General features: G+C 34.3%; 1 protein-coding gene across 7 annotated transcripts in view; it reads left to right on the top strand.

The window, feature by feature from the left end:
* The first annotated feature begins 1,574 nt into the window (after window positions 1-1,574).
* DYNC1I2 (dynein cytoplasmic 1 intermediate chain 2) overlaps window positions 1,575-20,201 on the top strand; it is a 50,549-nt gene continuing 31,922 nt past the window's right edge. For 4 of the 7 annotated variants that reach the window (XR_003437544.1, XR_003437545.1, XM_027128353.1 and 1 more), the window contains exons 1-4: window positions 1,793-1,959; window positions 3,030-3,146; window positions 5,482-5,599; window positions 16,641-16,731. Coding sequence is in view for 5 of the 7 variants with exons in the window: in XM_027128353.1 (XP_026984154.1) it covers window positions 3,039-3,146; window positions 5,482-5,599; window positions 16,641-16,731 (317 nt within the window). In the remaining 2 variants the exon portion in view is untranslated. Of the gene's footprint in view, window positions 1,713-1,792; window positions 1,960-1,984; window positions 2,094-3,029; window positions 3,147-5,481; window positions 5,600-16,640; window positions 16,732-20,201 lie in introns of those variants that run through there. The other 3 variants (XM_027128342.1, XM_027128332.1, XM_027128362.1) reach the window with 3 other exon arrangements.

Below are 20,201 nucleotides of genomic sequence, written 5' to 3'. Positions count from 1 at the left end.
AGATTCTCCAGTAGTCCCTGATCTCACACCTCCTCTGAACATTGGCCATATTCTTTCCTCTTCCTAAGGCAATCTTATGCATCTACTTTGCTTGGCAAACTTCTACTTAACCTTCCAGAATCAAAGACTTAGCTCTGGAATCACCTCCTCCTGAAAATTTTATTTTTCAGAGTTTTTCCGTCACTTCCTTACTTAATCCCATCATAATACTTAGTTGAACTGAGTATCCCGGCTGTCCTTCCCCCTTGAGAACAGAGATATGCATTTTAGCTCTTACCGTTCCTGGCACACAGTAGGTAATCAATAACAATTCTTCAAATTAATAAATGAAAACTAAATATTAGGAAAAAAGAAAGAAAACAAAAAAGGAGTATAGTTATAAACCTCTTTGAAATTTTAGGTTATGGGGGAAAGTCTTGGAATTAAAGGATTTCCTTTCTCAAATTTATTTCTGAGATATTTATCTTGTATATAGGCAGAGCAAGACAAGGAAAAGACTAGACACAGGCCCAAGGACTTAGATTTTGAATCCTAGGATTACTGCTAGACTTGGGCAATGTCATTCTAGAATATAAGAAAGACATTGCTTTGGTGTCAGCTTTAATTCTTGCTAAATAATGCTTTAAATTCTTTAAATAAAATTTTAAAAAATGTGTATCAAGCCACACATTTCTGGTAAATTCATATTCTAATAACTTTTGCTTTCTTTGTATATTAAAAAAATCTAAAACTGTGGAAACCTTCTTGCTTGGTTTAGATTCCAATAGTATAAAATGCTTTCTTTTAAAAAATTCTTTGAGATAAAACCCAAATGCTACCTACCACACTGCAACAAAACACTGAGGAATTATTTGCTATGCTGATTAACACATTCTTATTGATTCATTGATTGCAACAGTTATCATTTTATTTGCAGGCTCAAATAAATATTCCATGTATACATGGAATATTTAAAGAAACTTAAATTTAAAGAAATTTGGGAGGAAATACAGGAATCAGAGGTTTGCTTGCTAATTTTCATAACTGTAACACCCCAATGAAGCCAGTTTACAACCACGAACACTAGTGAAAACTGAGTAAAGATTTACAAATCTCTTTCTAATTAAAGACAATTTCTCACATTTTTTTGACAGATGAGGTTACACTACATTTTCAAAATTTAGATTTTGTATTCTAGATTTTGCTTAAACCTCTGTAAGGCGTTTTTTTTCTAATACTGGTATAAATATCCTAGAAAGTGTTCACCAAATGTTCAGTGTAATACATAGGTTCACCACTTGAAAATAACACTTCTTAAACATTCGGCCAATGTTGAGTCAAAGATCTTAAGATATAACACATACAACATTGTGAGCAATGACCAGCGGACAAGACTACATTAAGGAGAACTGCTGGAAGCTTCTCTTTGGAATCTTGAAGGAAGGCCTCAAAGTGGGAAAATCGAAAGACTAGGGAACACTACATGTCCCAGCATACTTTGCGACTACCGTTGACCACAACTCCCAGAGTGCATTGCTCGCCGTACGCAGGTTTTCCTTGTAGCTGGGGCTTGTAGTTCTCCCTGGTCGAGTCAATCCTTAAGGCGACGGGGGGGTGTTTGCTTACCCAGCCCCAGGCTATTAGGCTTAGTCTTACAGGTTTTGGCAAAGCGGAAACACTTCGGGACCCTGGGCGGATTCTTTGTCTCATCTCTCGGCTTCTGCTTTACACAGGTAAGTCACAGAGGGGCTACAGTTCCCCGCAGCAGGGCCCCTCCCTTTCTTTCTGGGAGCGACCTCGTTGTGGTGAAGCCATTTGTCCCTCAGCTCTCGCCGTAGCAGCCGCCGCCCATCCCTCTTTGTGTGCTTGGGGAAAGCTGCGGAGCTAGTGGCCGCGACCGTTGCCTTTGGGGGCAAAGGAGAGGGACGTTACTGGAAAGTTGCTGGCAGTTGGACCCTTCCCCATCCCACCATCTAACAGGTGGGTTGACTGTCCTTCCTTCTAGGCCCTTCTGTCTGCTGTGTCTCACGTCGGGACTCTAAGGGCGGCTTGGCAGTTCCTGCTGACAGCGCCGCCCGGGCCGGGCTCCGGGAAGGAGAGGCGGGGAGAACCAGGTGCGGTGACTCAGGGAGGCCAGGGGAGACGAGTCCACTCCCTTCCCTTCTGGACCCTCCGGAGGTGCCCCGAGGAGCCTCGAGGCTAGTTCGAGGCCTCCTCCCCCGGACCTATTCTGCACCGCTCCCTCTTGGCCGTGACCCCAGGGGAGAAGTGACTGCTTTTCGCCTTACTCCATTTTATAAATAAAAGTCGCTATTACTTGCGTTGACAGCGTTTTCCTTTACCTGGTGTGTGTTTGAAAGTACCCGAACGCGGAGGTTGTAGCACAAAATTCCTGAGACTTTCTCTTCCTTGGAGTTTTAAGAAAGTGAACGCGTCAATCATGGAGGCTCCGGCCTCTAGGAGGTTGAGCGGACCTGACAGCTGTATGTAGTTATCCGGTCAGACTTTTTTGTTGGGCTTTGACTAAAAACGTACTTACTTTAAGTATATTTAATAGTTATTGGTGGTAATATTTGTGTTTTGCTTCTTCTTAATATTACTATTACATGGTAGTTTTAGAATTTATAGAAATTTTTTGTGTGACCGCCTGTTTTATCAAATTTCTAGGAATGAATGCAAAACTCTGAGAGATTTGATCTGTGTCATATAGCTTAGCTTTTAATGCCAGCCCGTGTCCTCTGTTCTAAGAGCCAGAGATATTGTGTTGAATTTGAGCATGTGAACATTAAAGAGCTTACTGGTGCTAGTTACTATGCTCAATTCTGGGTATTTATTTTTTATACACGTTTGTTTATATTGATAATTTTTTTCAGGTCTTAGTAATATATGTGCTTCCGTTATTTTAAAAGTAGAGTTTATATGTTCTCTTTAGATAGCATTGAACTACATGGCCTCTCGAGACAGTTCTCTTCTTGAAAGACTAATTTTTTTTAAAGAGTGCTGCTTTTACCAATGAAATAATGATTGTAAATGATTATATGCTTCTTAAGGTCGCAAACATGTCTGACAAAAGTGAATTAAAGGCAGAGTTGGAACGTAAGAAGCAGCGGTTGGCTCAAATAAGAGAGGAAAAGAAGAGGAAAGAAGAAGAAAGGAAAAAAAAAGAAGTATGTTTGATTTTTTTTAAAGATAATATAAAATAATTGGATTTTAAGTACTCATACCTTTATGTAATACTTTTAGAATAGTTAAAATTCCAGCAGTTGTGACTGCAAATATAGCACTTTAGGTGAAAAGTTCAATATGCATATTTAGTCTTCTAGGGATATGTTTATTATATAAAGTAAGGGGCATCTGCCTTGTAATAGCTCATAAAACATGGCATATACATCATAACTTAGTTTGGACTTTGAACTTACCTGAATATTTTACTCGTCGGAACTGCTAGTTGTTGGAATAAATAATGGCAAAGAGAAATATAGAATAGATTATTAATTGATTAGGGGATTATTTAACTGATCGTATCTCCTTTATTATGAGTTAGTCATTGAAATATCTTTACCAAGTAGTGGGTTTGATACTATTGTAAAGGTGGACTAGGTACTTACATCTTCTGATTTTTGGCATCATCATTTCATCATGTATGGCAAATATACATTGACCCTGAGCTGGAGATATTTTACTTTCTCCTGTATTGAAATGTACATTTATCTCTATGGAAACTGTTTAGGCAGATTTGTATACTTTTATCATAGATGTTTTAAATGGCCAGTGTTAAGATAGTTGGTTCTCAGTGTGACAGTACGAAGTTTTTCTCTGTGATAGCCTAAACAATAGCCAAGACTTCCAGGAATCTCTTAGGGAAAAAGAAAAACCGAAGGTGCAATTTATGTACAGCATTGCTATGATACTGTGAAGGCCTGTACTTGAAGAATTTTCTAGTTTATTCTGAACCTTTTTGTGATCCATTATTATAAGAGAGTTGGACCTTAAAGTTCTCCATTTGATGAAAAGCCAACAGATAGAAGCATGAGTCAGACTGGCAGAGCCATTCCAAACTAGTATGTGTAGCCTTAAACCCTTCAGGGCTGAGTGCAAATTTGGTTTTGTTTTCTAAAGATGGCCATAGGTGGCCCTAAGGGATATCTATTACATGCTTTATAGCTGATTTAAAGGTTATCAAACATTACCAGAGACATTACAATTATAATACTATTAAACAGTGAGTCTACTAATATATTGTTATATACAGGTAAAGTGTCTACTTGATAATATAGTCTGTTTGGCTATTTTGATGAAATTTTCTGATGACTTCTTTAAGTTAAAATGGTATCAGAATATTATGACTAACAAAATTTACTGCAGACGATTGTATGAGTAATAGTTGTCTAGCTGAAAAAGACTTTTGAGGTGTATATATAAAACTTTTTCCTTGAAGGCTTAAATTTCACTTGAGATGTTTTGGATGATCTGAGAGTGTTGAGGCTTATCTAGTTTAACTGGAAGATTTTGCTAAAACTATAAATGGCTGAAATAAATGTTGGCAAAAATTTCAATGACAAAAAATGTTTTGTGCTATGCAAGAGTAAATTTTAATTTTACCAAACCAAACCGTGTGTTTATCATCATAAAAATAAGACCTGTAGTTTATAAAATAAAAACAAAACCTGTCTCCAGATGAATTTTTGACAAACATCCTTTACATAAAGTTGAATAAAGACACTGAAGACTTCATAAAGAAGTTTGAGGTACTTGTACTTTTTCAACGAATCAGATTGTTCATTTATTTAAAATTTTTTATCTCTTAAATGATTCAGTCTTTTTTTTTTCTTCATAGTGTTGTGGTATTTATGTATTTGTGAGATTTCCACAATTCCTGACCATGGATAGCAATTTCATGTTGTAAATAAATAGAAATTGACTATGCTTTTTGAATTTATCTGTTCAGAAAATTTTTGTGAGAACTCCTTGATTACATATAAAAATGGATCAATTTAGGGCTTCCCTGGTGGTGCAGTGGTTAAGAATCTGCCTGCTAATGCAGGGGACACGGGTTCGAGCCCTGGTCCGGGAAGATCCCACATGCCACGGAGCAACTAAGCCCGTGCACCACAACTACTGAGCCTGCAAGCCACAACTACTGAGCCCACGTACCACAACCACTGAAGCCCGCGTGCCTAGAGCCCATACTCTGCTACAAGACTAGCCACTGCAATGAGAAGCCTGCGCACCACAACAAAGACCCAGTGCAGCCAAAAATAAATAAATTAAATAAATTAAATAAAATTTTTTTAAGGATCAATTTAATACATATCATTTGTAGATTCTTACTAAAACTTTATTGAGAATGATTTTCATTTAATGACTATAATGTGTATTCAAAACTAAGTCTACCTCCAGAAGTATACAGTATTAGCATGTTATTTAAAAAATTTATATTTTTTGCAAACAGAAATGTTTCATACCATATGTAAATTTAAATTTTTAACTTAAAAAATTTAGACTGATCAGAAGAAGGAAGCAGCTGCTCCTGTGCAAGAAGAATCAGATCTTGAAAAAAAAAGAAGAGAAGCTGAAGCATTGCTTCAAAGCATGGGGCTAACTCCAGAATCCCCCATTGGTAAGGATAAGAATATATCCATTTATAAGAGATAGGCATATATCTTATTCAGCCCAGACATACGTGAGATGAGTTGATTTAATGTATTTTGTATATTTTTCTTATTTGTGCCTCTTAAAAATCATTAATCTTATAATTCATTTGGAATTGACTTTTTTCAGATGTGCTAATATATGGTTATTTGGTTTGTTCAGAAGAGCTGCAAGGCTATATTTATTAACATAAACCAATTGACTTTTCTTGTTAAATCAGTAATTTATTTCAACAAACATTTGTTGAACAAGTTATCTGTGCCATACTATATTAAGCCCAAAAATGACTGTGATTACTGATCTTAACTCTATAATCCTTTCTATAGGTTGAAGAGAGGTATAGTGAATCAAAGTTCTAAAAGTATATCAGTATTCAAAGGTATAGGAGTGGAAGGAGAAGCTTACAGCCTTCTGCTCTCAATGCTAATAAGGGAAATAATATTTGTAGCTTATTATGGCAGCAGTTTCACTTATTCTTGTTCTTTTTCTGGGCTGTTCACTTTAAAGCAATACTAGACCAAAAAGCTGAAATAATAGAGGTATTGAGGACAATCTGGTTACATATAAGAAAGCATTAAATGCTTACTTAAAATAATTCTGAGCTGGGTGCTGTTACATAGTATTTTAGTTTGACATGGGCTTTGTCATTTAAGGACCTAAAATTTCAGGGTTAGTTTGTGGGCTAATTCCATCTAGTCCAGGGGACAAATACCAGAAGTAGTATCTGCTGTATGCCTATTGTAAACTGCAATATAACTGTCTTAGAGCAACAATTTCTAAAAGGTTTCAAGATGAAAAAGCTGGTTACTTTCATGGTCGGCTTCATTGTTATTACTTTCAGCTTATTTGCCTTTTCCTTATTGGTAAAATGTGAAGACTAAAGTACTTTAATTTTTATGTCTTTATAAGCTTCCGTGGCGTATTGCAATTTTAAAAGTAAATGAATTAGAATACTTTTATCTTGTTAAAAAAATACCCTAGTAACTAAACCAAGTTGCTTGTTAGCTATATAGTCCTTTTTTAAAAAATAAATTTATTTATTTTATTTTATTTTTGGCTGCATTGGGTCTTCGTTGCTGCGCGCGGGCTTTTCTCTGGTTGTGGCAAGCGGGGGCTACTCTTTGTTGCAGTGCATGGGCTTCTCATTGCGGTGGCTTCTCTTGTTGCAGAGCACGGGCTCTAGGCGCGCGGGCTTCAGTAGTTGTGGCACGCGGGCTCTAGAGTACAGGCTCAGTAGTTGTGGCACATGGGCTTAGTTGCTCCATGGCATGTGGGATCTTACTGGGCCAGGGATCAAACCCGTGTCCCCTGCATTGGCAGGCAGATTCTTAACCACTGCACCACCAGGGAAGCCCAGCTATATAGTCTTTAAGTGATCATTTTTTTATGAGCCTTTAGCTTTGTTTTTTTCCTATAGGATTTTTTTTTTCCCTTTTCTGTTCTTTTTAGGACTTCAGTTTCACTAAATTCTCTTGCTCAGATTTCTCAGTTTATGGCCCACTTCCATCACCTGTTCTTGAAAGACTGTTCTTTAGTTGTATGTTCGTGTATGTGTGTGTGGTGGTGTGTGTGGTGTGTGTGTGTGTTTCACCCTCATTTCCCATCTCCAATTCCATTGTCCTTTCCAGTCTTGCATTAAGTACCCATTCTTGGATTTTTAACATACGTCCTTTTGATCTGTCCAACATGTGTTGACATTTTTTAAGATTTCATATATCTAAGTATATATGTTTTATATACATAAATGGCATTGTACTATATGTCTCACTCTGTTTTTTCCTTTTTTTCAAGCAGCATTGTATTTGAGATTTACCCATGTTGTTACATATAGATCTAGTTATTCACTTCTGACTGGTACACAATATTCTGTTATATACTATATTTTACTTATCTGTTCCCCAGTGATAGGCACTTAGATTGCTTCTGTCTCTTTGCTTTGCTATTCCAAGCAACACTGCAAAGAACATATTCTTTTCCCTTGAAAGGACTGTGGAAGAGTTTCTCTGGAATGTATGCTGAGGAATTGACTTGCTATTTTATTGTGTGTAGGCTGACTTACATTTATTAGGTTCTACATACCACTCTCAAGAATGACTGTAAGTTTATGCTCCTGCTACCAGTGTATGAGAAAGTAACTGTTTCACTATATCCACATAACTTGATATTATCCAACTTTTTAGTTTTTGTCTACTTGATGAGTGTAAAGTAGTATGTCAAAATGTCATAATATACATTTATCTGTTTACAGTGAGATTGACCCATTTTTTCATATAACTATTTACCATTCAGATTTTCCCTTCTACGAATTGCATGTTCATGTCCTTTGCCCCTTTACTATTAGGGTTCTTTACCTTGCTGTAGGAGTTGCTTGTACTTAAGGGAGGACTTCTTTGTCTGTTTTAGTCTTCTAAAAGATACCTTCTCCTAGTCTATCATCTACTAACTGTTCATAGTATTTTTTTTGTTAATTTTTGTTGGCGTATAGTTGATTTAAAATGTTGTGTTAGTTTCTGCTGTACAGCAAAGTGGATCAGTTATGCATATATATATATCCACTCTTTTATAGATTCTTTTTCCATATAGGTCATTACAGAGTATTGAGAAGAGTTCCCTGTGCTATAGAGTAGGCCCATATTAGTTATCTATTTTATATACAGTAGTGTGTATGTGTCAATCCCAATCTCCCAACTTATCCCTCCCCTTTTCTCCCCCCCTACCCCCTGGCCCCAGTAACCATAAGTTTGTTTTCTACATCTGTGACTCTATTTCTGTTTTGTAAATAAGTTTATTTGTACCATTTTTTTTTAGATTCTACATATAAGCAATATCATATGATATTTGTCTTTGTCTGACTTCATTCAGTATGACACTGTCTAGGTCCATCCATGTTGCTGCAAATGACATTATTTTGTTCTTTTTTTATGGCTAAGTAATATTCTGTTGTATGTATGTACCACATCTTCTTTATCCATTCCTTTGTCAATGGACATTTAGGTTGCGTCCATCATAGTATCTTCTGTTGAACAGAATCCTTCATTTTGATGTGTTCACATCCTTTATTTTGATAATGGTCAGATCTACCATTTATAACCTTTTTTTTTTTTTTTTTTTTTGGTTTTCTTTGAAAAGAAATCCTTTCCTACTTTGAGGATACAAATATATTCTCCTACATTTTCTCTATTATTTTATCCTTCACCTTTAGATATTTGTGTTATATTTTTGAATATAATATGAGGTAGGGATCCAGCCTAATTTTTCTCCATATAGTTAACTAATTTTCTCAATACCATTTGTTAAAACATAGTCCATCTTTCCCGCACTGATATTCTGATGCCAACTTTGTCATTCAGTCAGTTCTCATATATTCATGGGCATTTTTGGGCTCTGTATGTTCACTGTTGACCCATTTGTCTGATTCTATACTATTAACACACAGTTTTAATTACTGTGGCTTTATATTAGTATATTCTAATTTCTTTTATAGAAAATGGCCCCTTCTTTTTTCATCTTTTTCAAAATAGCCATAGCTTCACAAAATTTTTCTTCCCCTCAAAAAAAATTAGTTTCTTAAGCTTCCCCTGAAAACCTTCCTGCACTATATGTTGCATTTAGTTGTATGTTTTTAGTCTTTCTAAATCTAGAAGATCCTCCACACACATACTCCTTTTTGCCCCATGTCATCGACTGGTTGAGGAGAGTGGGCCAATTGGTCTCTAGAATGTCTTGCCTCTTGGGTTTTTCTGAGGGTTTTCTCACATTTAAGCTTTTGTTCCTCTATCCTTTATATTTTCTCTAAACTGGAAATTAGATTTTAAAAGCTTGATTAGCTTCAGGTTGAACCTCTTTGGCAAGAAGATCTCATAGATGATTCTGTGTACTTCATATTGTATCACATCAGTAGCACATATGTCTGGGTTGTTATCAGTGATGTCAAGATTGATCGCTGGGTTACAATTCTGACAGCCAGGCTTCTCCATTGTAGTTACTTTTTTTCCCTTTGGACTAGCAAGTAATATCTGGAGGTGATACTTTGGTACCATGGAAATATTCATTTCTCTGTCAACTGTTTACCAAGTAGTTTTAATACTTACTGATGAATCTTTTCCAAATCAGTTATTTAATTATTTTTATAATTCCATCATTCCTTCTACATTTATTGACTGAAATTCTTCTGTAAAGGGGAGGTTTCCCTCAGTAACTAGGGCTATTTGGTTACCCTGAATGCATTTCCTGTTAGAAAAGCAAAAAACATACTTAATTTTTTTCACTTTAGTTACTAATAGTCATATCCAGGTGTGGCAGATGAATTTTTCCATGTATTTAAAGAATAGATTATATAATATTTTATTTAGGGTTTTTGTGTATGTGCTCATAAATGAAATTTGCCTATAATTTTCTTGTGCTGTTCATGTTCAGTGGCCACCATGGTTATGGTTTTAAAATAAATTGGATAGCTTTCTCTTTTGCTATTTTGTAGAACAGCTGTAAAAGATAGATATTACCTGTTCCTTAAATACTTGGTGGAATTCAACTGTAAAACAGCCTCAGATTATGCTTTTTTTCCCCAGAGGATAGTGGAGAGCAGGAGTTACTCACCATTTCAAGTTTTTCTAATGGTTATAGTCCATTCAAGTTTTCTATTTTTGTATCGGTTTGATATTTTTTTTAAACAATAATAAACGTTTATTATCTCTCACAGTTTCTGCCAATCAGGAATTTGGCAATAGCTTAGCTCAGTGGTTCTGGCTCAGGGTCTCTCATGGGGTTGAAGTCAAGATGTCAGTCAAGAGCTGTAGTCGTCTGAAGGCTTGATTGGGGCTTGAGGATTTGCTTTACCAGCCATGTGATTTGCTCAGTCCCGTGGCCAGCAGGTTGGTGTTGGTTGTTAGTGGGAGGCCTGAATTCCTATCCACGTGGGCCATTCCATAGAACTAACTACTTGAGTATCCTTGCAGCATGTCAGCTGGCTTCTCCCAATGTGAGCAATCCAAAGACAAAGAGAGCCGGAAGGAAGCTATCCTTTTATCCTTACCCTTGGAAGTCAGAGGACATTGCTTCTGCCACATTCTGTCTATGGAAAGAGAGTCACTAAGTCCAGCCCACATTCAGAAAGAATTTTGACATCCTTTAAAATCACCAAAATATGTACGACAAACTCATAGGTCTCCTAGTATTTTGAGATGATCATATGCTTTTTTTTTCCCTTTTGATGTATTAATATGATAATTTATATTGGTAGGTTTTCAAAGCATGCTTACATTCTGGAATAAACCCATTTTAGTTATGAGAATATTTTTCTTATATATTGCTAATATTTTATTTAGGAGTTCTTCATCTATACTCATAAGAGAGTCAGACCTATAGTTTTTTTCCTTTTACTGTATTTTGTCTGGTTTTATTATAATGGTTATAGTACCCTCATTAAATGAGTTGTGCAGTTTTCCACCTTCTGTTTTCTCACAAATGTCTAAAGATCTTTCCTGTATTTATTTAAAATAAGGCCTGGAGAATACAGGATACAGGTGAAAGCAGTGGCTATCAAACTTTCTTGACAGTAACAATAAAAATACATTTTATATCACGACCCAGGATGGATACTTGTTTTTCTTTTCACTACAAATGTATTTATTAAATATTTTTAAATTGTAGAAGTAAGTATAAAAACACCACTAAAATATTCAAGAGGATTTATTAAAAGCATCAGTCTGGTTTTACCTAAAATGGACTTTTTCCCTTTTTTAAAAAAATTCTGCTGAAAAGAATTCATTTTTTAAAAAAGAGACAGCTAATAAAACCTCTCTTAGCTTCTCTTTGCTGGTAGATTCTTATTTATTTGATCATTTGATTGTTTTTTGTCAGAGATCCTTGAGAGCAGGAACAGTATATTACATTTTTATCCCTGGTGTCCAGCACAGACTAGACACTTAAATGTTTGTTCAATTAGTATTAGGTCATGTGTCTATCCACCTGGTAAGACCAAATAAAAGCCATCTGCTTTAAAAGCAGTAACAACAAAATCTTATTTAAATTTCAGGAAAATGCATAGTGGAAATTGACATTTGAATATTTCACAAAAGAAGTATGGCTTGATTTTTTTTTTTTTTAACAAAATTTAAGTGGCCAGTCTTCAGAAAGTTAATTTTAGGCACAACTTTCAAGACATGTTTTATCAAATGTGGAGTTAGTAAACACTGATGGTCAAAAAATAAATAAAGTGAATCTCTTTTTGTATGTATAACTACTGTTTTAACCATCTTGTAAAGAGATGAAAATAGGTTTTGTCCATTACTCTGTAGCCTGAGTCTGTATCAGTAGGACACAGTACATCGATTGGTGTGATAATCAATTTTTTTATTAGGAATAAACAAAAGAAGCTCAGTAGTCAAGTATTGCTTCATTTATTTCCCTCTCTTGTAACTTTTGAATATTTTAAATCTGATTTTTCCAGTTTTATTGAGAAATAATTGACATACATCACTGTGTAAGTTTAAAGTGTACAGCATGATGGTTTAATTTATATATATAGGGAAATGATTACTACAGTAGGTTTGGTTAACATCCATCATCTCATAGATACAATAAAAAGAAAAGAAAAATAATTTCTCCTTGTGATGAGAACTCTTAGGATCTGCTCTCTTAAAGTTTCTTATATATCATACAACAGTGTTAACTCTAGTCATCATGTTGTACATCACATCCCTAGCACTTATTTCTCTGACTAGTAAGTCTGATTTTTAGATAGAATGATTTCCATGTTATCAAGTCATTTTTTCAAGTTTAGCCTAATTTTAAGAACAGTTCCTTATAGTATTTTAATGCTATAAAATTTTATTTTTATTAATTTCTTTAAAAAAATTTATCTGATGCTCTGAATTACATTGAAGAGAATAAAGGAAACATTTAGGGGAGGTAAGGGGAGGATATTTAAAGTTATCAGGAGAAGGGGTCATATGAAAAGGAGAAACTAATATTTCAGAGAATTAAGGGTTTTTTAAATTGAATTTTATTTATTTTTTTATACAGCAGGTTCTTATTAGTTATCCATTTTATACATATTAGTGTATATATGTCAATGCCAATCTCCCAATTCATCACACCACTACCACCTGCCCCCCTCGCCACTTTCCCCCCGGTGTCCATACGTTTGTTCTCTATATCTGTGTCAGAGAATTCAGGTTTGTCTTTCAGGACAAAAAGAGTAAGTATGAAAAATTAAACAGATATTTAAATGTTAACATTCCAGCCTAGGAGCACTTGTATCCACAAGAGGGCATTACTGTGTAACTCGGACTGTGTTTGAGTGCTGAGTATCATAGATAGATGAGCTACAAGGGGCCTCACAACTTTTGGTTATCTCAGAAGCTCTCTCTTCCCATTTGTGCTCTGCCAATACTCCCACTCCCTACATTTACTTTCTTTGGCTGTCCACCTTTTCTAGGTTCTTCTTCCTGGCAAGAGCCCCTTCTTGCTAGAGACTTTTTTCTCTTAAAAAGTAATTGAGAGCTTCCCTGGTGGCGCAGTGGTTGGGAGTCCGCCTGCCGAAGCAGGGGACGTGGGTTCGTGCCCTGGTCCGGGAAGATCCCACATGCTGCGGAGTGGCTGGGCCCGTGAGCCATGGCCGCTGAGCCTGCGCGTCCGGAGCCTGTGCTCCACAATGGGAGAGGCCACAACAGTGAGAGGCCCGCGTACCGCAAAAAAAAAAAAAAGAAAAAAATGAGCTGGGCACCATCATTGTTCATCTCTGAGACTTCGGTATAGTTCTGAGTGGTTGACTCAGACTTAACTCTGGTTTCTAAATCTAGGTGCATTCCCAGGTCCTTTGTGGTTTTAAAATTTCTGGTTGTTCCTTCACAGGCTAAATGGCAGTAGTGTTAATTTTATATCCTTGGGAGGCCAAGATCTAAGCTAGCAGGAAAGGCCTTCATGGTTCTTGGTGGTCTTTCTGTCCTAAAGAATCAGAGTCACAGCCTTTCAGTATTACTTGCATGATCAGTGAATGCCATGGTGTAGATCTGTCTTTTAGTTTACATTTCTTCCTTGGTTTTCTAAGAAAGAAATAGGTATCTTTGCTCTAAACTTCTAAGAAGTTTAAAAACATTCACATGATTAACTCATATATGTTAATATTAAATCTTTTGTACCATTTTTAAAGCCTTGTTTTAGGCTATTTTATATACAGAACTGTGGAGTAAAGGTAATCTGATTGAATCACTGTTCTTACTATGCAAATCATATCTCAGATATTTGGCAAAAGCTAATTAATAATAGCTTATGTTATTTCTAAAGCTGATTGTACTCTTAAACCATCTTTAAAAATGAACTCTAGAATTAAGCCCTTTCTGAGATTTTAGAGACTATGAGTTATTTAGTTTTTTTTTAACCTCCCTGAATGCATGCTTGTATTCATTTGGGGGGATCATTTATTGGAGTCTGGGAATATAGTGACATTGCCTTATTGTGCAATTACTGTATTCTTTGATTTTTCTAGACTAACTGGGTTAAAATATGGTAGTACCATATTTTAGTACTACCTTTCCCTTTTTTCCTGTTAACATTCCTCCTTTTTCAGTGATAGTAATTTTCTTTTTCCAGGTTTGTCCCTTCTGTGGTATAGATTATTTATTATTGAAAGATGAATTTGGTGGGCCAGATAATAACATTGAGTCCTTAATTAGTCTCTTATCAGCTGGCTTGAAAACTATCTTTGGTTGAAAGAATATAGTTCTGGGATGGAGATTTTTATCTAATTACAAATTTGAAGTTATGGCGATTTATCTTGCTTCTGGCTGAGAAACAGTGATAATTTGGTTGCATCACCCGTGTAACTTATTTTTTATTTCTGAAACTTTTATTTGAGAATTGGCTAGTTTAGTGTATTTATGTATGTACAATTACTATTTAACCTGTTTTCATAAAGGATTTGAGGTAACGTATTTTTCTTTTAATGTAGTCTTAACCAATTAAGATACTGGTGATGAACATATTAAGTGGAATCATAGATATTTGAAGTCACCAGAAAGGGGAAAAAACATTAACTGGAAAAGAATTTTATAATTTATCACAAATAATTAAATTGATAGGAATATTACTATTTTTCTCAAATCTTTCCTGTATGTATACTTAGAAAAATTATTTTCCTAAGCCTGAAGTTAACTTTGTAATTTAAAGAATTCAAAATTTCTTCTTTGGAAATCTTTAATATGAAAACATTGTAGTAGTATAAATTTATTAAATTTATACTACTAAATATTTAGTAGTAAATTTATACTACTAAATATTTAGTAATTTATACTAAATAATTTAATAAACATATTTGTGCTTACAATGTAGTAGACAAACCACTGTCCTGTATCAGTTGGAACTTAGACGCCTAGGGGAAGCCTCACAGTGAGTGGTGGACAAAAAGATGAGGAAAAATGTAACCTAAGGGAAATTAGGGGACATTAATATTCTTTTACTTCAGATACAAGTCTTGTTTAGCTATGAGTTATACATGCAGCCCCTAGCACAGTGGTATCATGATGTGAATTATATGAAGGCAGTCTGGTTTTAGCATTGTTTCTGAGAGATTTAATCACAAAATTAGAAACCTTTTATTATGTTTTTATGGTCTTTTGAAATTTGAGCAAGAATTAACCACTGTATCTCAGGAAACAAACATTCTAGCTATGATTTTTTTTCTTCTAATCTTTTTATTGGTTTCCAATAGAATTTGGCATTGAAAAATAAGGATGATCAGTTTTGTACCTATGTTTAAGATGTAATTCATTATACTATACTTGTGCATTTTGTTAGATGAGCAAACCCACTTTTTACTGAAGCATATATAAACATTTAAACATAATTTTAAGGGTTCAGTGAATGTGACTATTCCAAAAACACAGACTTTTAATTAAATACATATTTCTTTAGATTGGTTTCTATATAACTAGGAACTTACTTTCTTTTCAGTAAACTATTAAAAGAAGGGCTTGCAGCACGACATAAAATATATTGGTCACTTAATATTGTACATTGAAAAATTATTTTTAAAAGATACTTGGGATTGGGGTCATTTATGGTAAAATTTAACCAGAAGATGGCAGTGATGATCTTCAAAAAGTTTTACAAATGTAATAGCATGAAATACGCACGTTCAGCTGCTGGTATATAATGTTAAAAGTGACAGGTTAGGGGAAAGCATTTGCTGTTTGTTTTATATACTATGAAAAATGTGTATTTTTCTATAAGAAGGGATTAAGAATATTTTGGGTGTCTGTATCTTTGTCTGTACACTTCAGTTTTTTCTGAATACTGGGGTAAGGAAGTTACCATTAAGTCTTGCCTTGTTTAAGTTGCATGCATCACTTTATGTTATGCATCATGTCTAGAAGGCATGCTGTTTTATGGCCTGTTTGCATTTTTCTCCCAAATTGCTGGAAACTAATGGACTTTTAAAGGAGCCATTCCTTTAGTGATAGTCATTTCTCTAAATTGGCCCTTTTTATTTTTGGTGAGGGGAAAATATCATTTAAGACATCAATTTCTTTTTGAAAGAAAAAATTGACAAAAATGAACATTTTAAAATAAATCTCAGAAAACCAGACAGTAAACGACTTCTGAAGCAAAATTCAGAGTTTTGATTTGACACTAGTTAGAAATGAGCTGGTGATCTTAAAAGCAAAGAATTAGAAAAGGGAGAAGGAATGATCTCCTTTGAAAATTAGTACCCACATTTGGTGTTGGCCGAGATGAAGATGCATCCTTCCATAATCTTGCTTTTTTTTTTTAATATAAAGCCCAAATGCATTTTGCCAGAGAAATTGCATGAATCGTCAGCATGCATCGTTAACTTTGTCTTTCTCCTCTTCTTTCTACTGTTCATTTTCATTCATGTACTTTTGTTTTTTGGTTTGCCATTATTTTTTCTTTTTTGTTAATTACTTCATGTTAAATTACTTTTGAAACGTCATAAGCTGAGCAACCTCTCCGTGTAGTAACAGCGGATACCTGTCTATTTCACTATTTAGTCCCTCCTCCTATGTCTCCATCCTCCAAATCTGTGAGCACTCCAAGCGAAGCTGGAAGCCAAGACTCTGGAGATGGCGCAGTGGGATCTAGGTACAGTAATTTTCTTTCAGTATTTTAATGATAGAATGCATTTAGTGCCCAGATACTGTCAGTGCTGTACAGGGACTCTGAATAGTTATGTTGAGTTAGTCCTAACATTTTGAAATCTAAATGGCACAGAAATTGTTTGTTGTAAATTGGGGGGAAATTTTTTTAAACAATATTTTACTGTCACACTTGATTAACTGAGTACTGACTAGTTAACTGATTTTATGATGATTATTTTATATTAAAAATAGAAGTGTTCATTAAAATTATTTTTCTGTTTAAGCAAATTTTGTATTGGTTATTAGGTGAATGTTTTGGGTACAAATAGTGTAAAACCTCTCTACTGTATTATGCTTAATTTCCATTCAGTAATTGAAAACCTAAACAATTCAGTTAAACAGCCTAATTCTGTTCTATTAAGTCACTATTTCTAATTAAGGTAGAAAATAATAATGCATAAAATATCAGGAATAAGGAATAACTGCTAAGGAAACATTGAGTGTTTACTGGCTTCAATAACAAATTTAAAGAATTTTTAAAAAGAGTGTTTACTGGCTTGAGGGCATTATGCTAAGTGAAGTAAATCAGAAAGGGAAAGACAGATACTGTATGATCTCACTTATTTGTGAAATCTAAAAAACAAAACAAAATAAGCTCATAGATACAGAGAACAGATGGGTTCATTTTTATTTTCATTTCTAAAATTTTTGATGGTTGCCAGAGGTGGAGGGAGGGGGTGAGGGGTGGTTGAAATGGCTGAAGGGGGTCAAAAGGTACAAACTTCCAGTTATAAAGTAAATAAGTCATGGGGATATAATGTACAACATGGAGACTGTAGTTAACAATACTGTATTGTATATTTGAGAGTTGCTGAGAGAGCAGGTCTTAAAAGAAAGAAAAAATCACAAGAAAAAAATTTTGTAACTATGTATGACGGATGTTAACCAGACTTATTGTGGTGATCATTTCACCATATATAAAAATATTAAATCTTTATGTTATATACCTGAAACTAATATAATGTTGTATGTCAGTTATACTTCAATTAAAAAAAAAAGTTTACTGCCAAGTGTTCCTGAACTTGGGCCTTCCTTATAAAACAATATTTCATGTTTGTTTTAGGATGCTGCACACATGTTGGGACTTGATTTTCAAAAGTTCAGTAAGATTTCAGCTTCTTTCCAAAGATCATACTGAGAAAAGTATTATTACTTCTCTTTGTCACACACACAATAATACCAAGTCTTTGTTTAACAGCATCTTACATTTTGACTTCTTATGGCAGCTGAAATGAGACTAAACATAGTTAGTTTAGAATCTTTATTCAGAATCCTTATTTTGGTCTAGGAAGTTAAATGTCCTCCTCAGGAAAACTTCAAGACACCTTTTAATGAGAAATAAACTAGGAAGTTTTGTCTTCATTGTGCCCAAGCACCTCTGATTGAAGTTACAAACAAGTAATGAGCATCTAAAAGACAAGGCAAGAAAAAAAGAAGCAAAGGGGCTAGCTAATCCATAAACTCAGTACTTTAGTCAGTTTCTGAATAATCAGGTTGTCATTAATAATTAGAAGGCACAAAAGGCTCACCAGTCTGAATTTGAGATGTGCTTTCCAAACCTCTTCTGTTTATAGAACTGAAATTGCAAATCTAAGCAATACTGTTGTTGGAGGTAAATGACATAACTCTGTCATTTAAGAGAAGTCAAAACTTTCTGTTTAAGAATAATATTACCTCATAAAATAGTATGTATTACAGATTAAAGACTAAATTTATTTAGTCTAAATTCATTTTCAAAGGCTAAATTTGTTTCATACTTTCGTTCTTCTGTATTCTTATGCAAATATGTTAGTATTCCTTTGCTAGTAAACAGATGGCATTTTCAAGAGAAGGGTTTTATTTTCCCCTTATACATTACCATAATAAAAACATTTCCCAAGGTAAAAAAAAGTATTTTAAAAATTTCTTTATTTGATATTATATATTACTTTAATGCAGATACTCTACTGTGTTAATTCTGAACTCATTGTTCTTGATTTTGAATAGGAGTAGAAAGATTTTAATGCAACGTCAGCAAGTTTGCTTTAAAAAATACTATGTAACATCTGTATGAATTAAAATATGTCCTCCTGAGTTTCATTGGAAAACCTAGAGATTATTAGAGAGACCCATTGGAATATTGTAAATTGGTATAGGAAGTAAATAACTGTTAAGAAAAATATTTATTGTGTTAGAATACGTATTAATTGAATTGCCAATTTAATGTTAAATGCTATAGGTTACCACAGAAAATAATGTTCCTGGTCCTTGCCTTCGGGAAACTTGCATTCTAGTGTTCATTAATTTTACATCATTAATTTAAATGCTATTCACTGTATTGAAAAATCCTAAGAATGGTGTGCTAACTTGTGTTTATAGTGTAGATTTGTAATGATAAGATGTAAAACAAAAAAACAGGTATTTAAATATCTTTAGGGGTATTTGTTTTTATTAGAGAATGAGTAGAAAATAAGTTTCTTTTAAGTTTAACAGGAGAGGAAATAAATTCTCTTTTTAAATGAGGTGACTTGATATCTTTTTAGAGAGCACAGACTCATTTTTAATTGTTAATTTTCAAGAGGACTGATTATGTTCACTTCTTAATATATATGTATACACACACAGTAGAAAACTATGAATTCCATTAAATCATCTCCAGATTCCATAATAGATAATTAATATTGTTGATTAATTGGTGCTATTGGCAGTGAAACAATAGCATTTTAAAATATGTGGCTTTTAAAAAGAATGCTGGAGTCTGAGAAGGAACAGAATGAACTTCCATTGAGCAGGCATGATGATAAAGAATAAACAGGAAAATGCATGAAGGTGTGTGAGGTGTATGAACCTATACACTTACATTAGCTGGCCAAGACAGTCTAAGATTACTACACTTAGGGAGTAGGAAAAAACATGTTAGACATTACCAAGTATGATATCAAAACATCTGAATCACTCTTTCTAAATGCCAAAAATTTCTGTTGGGCTTGGTGGTAATTTATGAATAAATATATGAGGCCATAAAAATGATATTTCTCTAACTTTGCAGATTGGGAAGTTGCATTTCATTAAGATTTTATTTAGTTCACTTTCTCAATCACTTCTGTTATTGCTAAAATTTAGGTGACCGTTATTCAATTGAGTAATCCATGCCTCTTGTTCCTTTTTTCCATTCTTGATCAGTTTATCTCTTAGGCTTTTGATTATATGTCTCAGGATTATATTGAAATTTTACTTTATATGTCTGCAGATGCCTTTAATAAATATAATCCCATATGTTGTGCCATGTGTTTTCAGTACTGGTTCTATTTTGAGGTAGAGTTTTACTTGATTTTAGACTAAAATGACATCCTCAACAAGGAGCTCTATGTCATTGGTAACAGCTAGAGCTCTTAGAGAATGTAAAGGCTATGTACAGAACATTCCTTGAAGAGC

This window comes from Aethalodelphis obliquidens, unplaced genomic scaffold (genome assembly GCF_003676395.1).
Source record: "Aethalodelphis obliquidens isolate GAN/ISIS:26980383/991018 unplaced genomic scaffold, ASM367639v1 scaffold2, whole genome shotgun sequence".
Taxonomy (NCBI): Eukaryota; Metazoa; Chordata; class Mammalia; order Artiodactyla; family Delphinidae; genus Aethalodelphis; species Aethalodelphis obliquidens.
The sequence above is the reverse complement of the archived record's forward strand: the minus strand, read 5'-3'. Positions and strand labels throughout refer to the sequence as shown.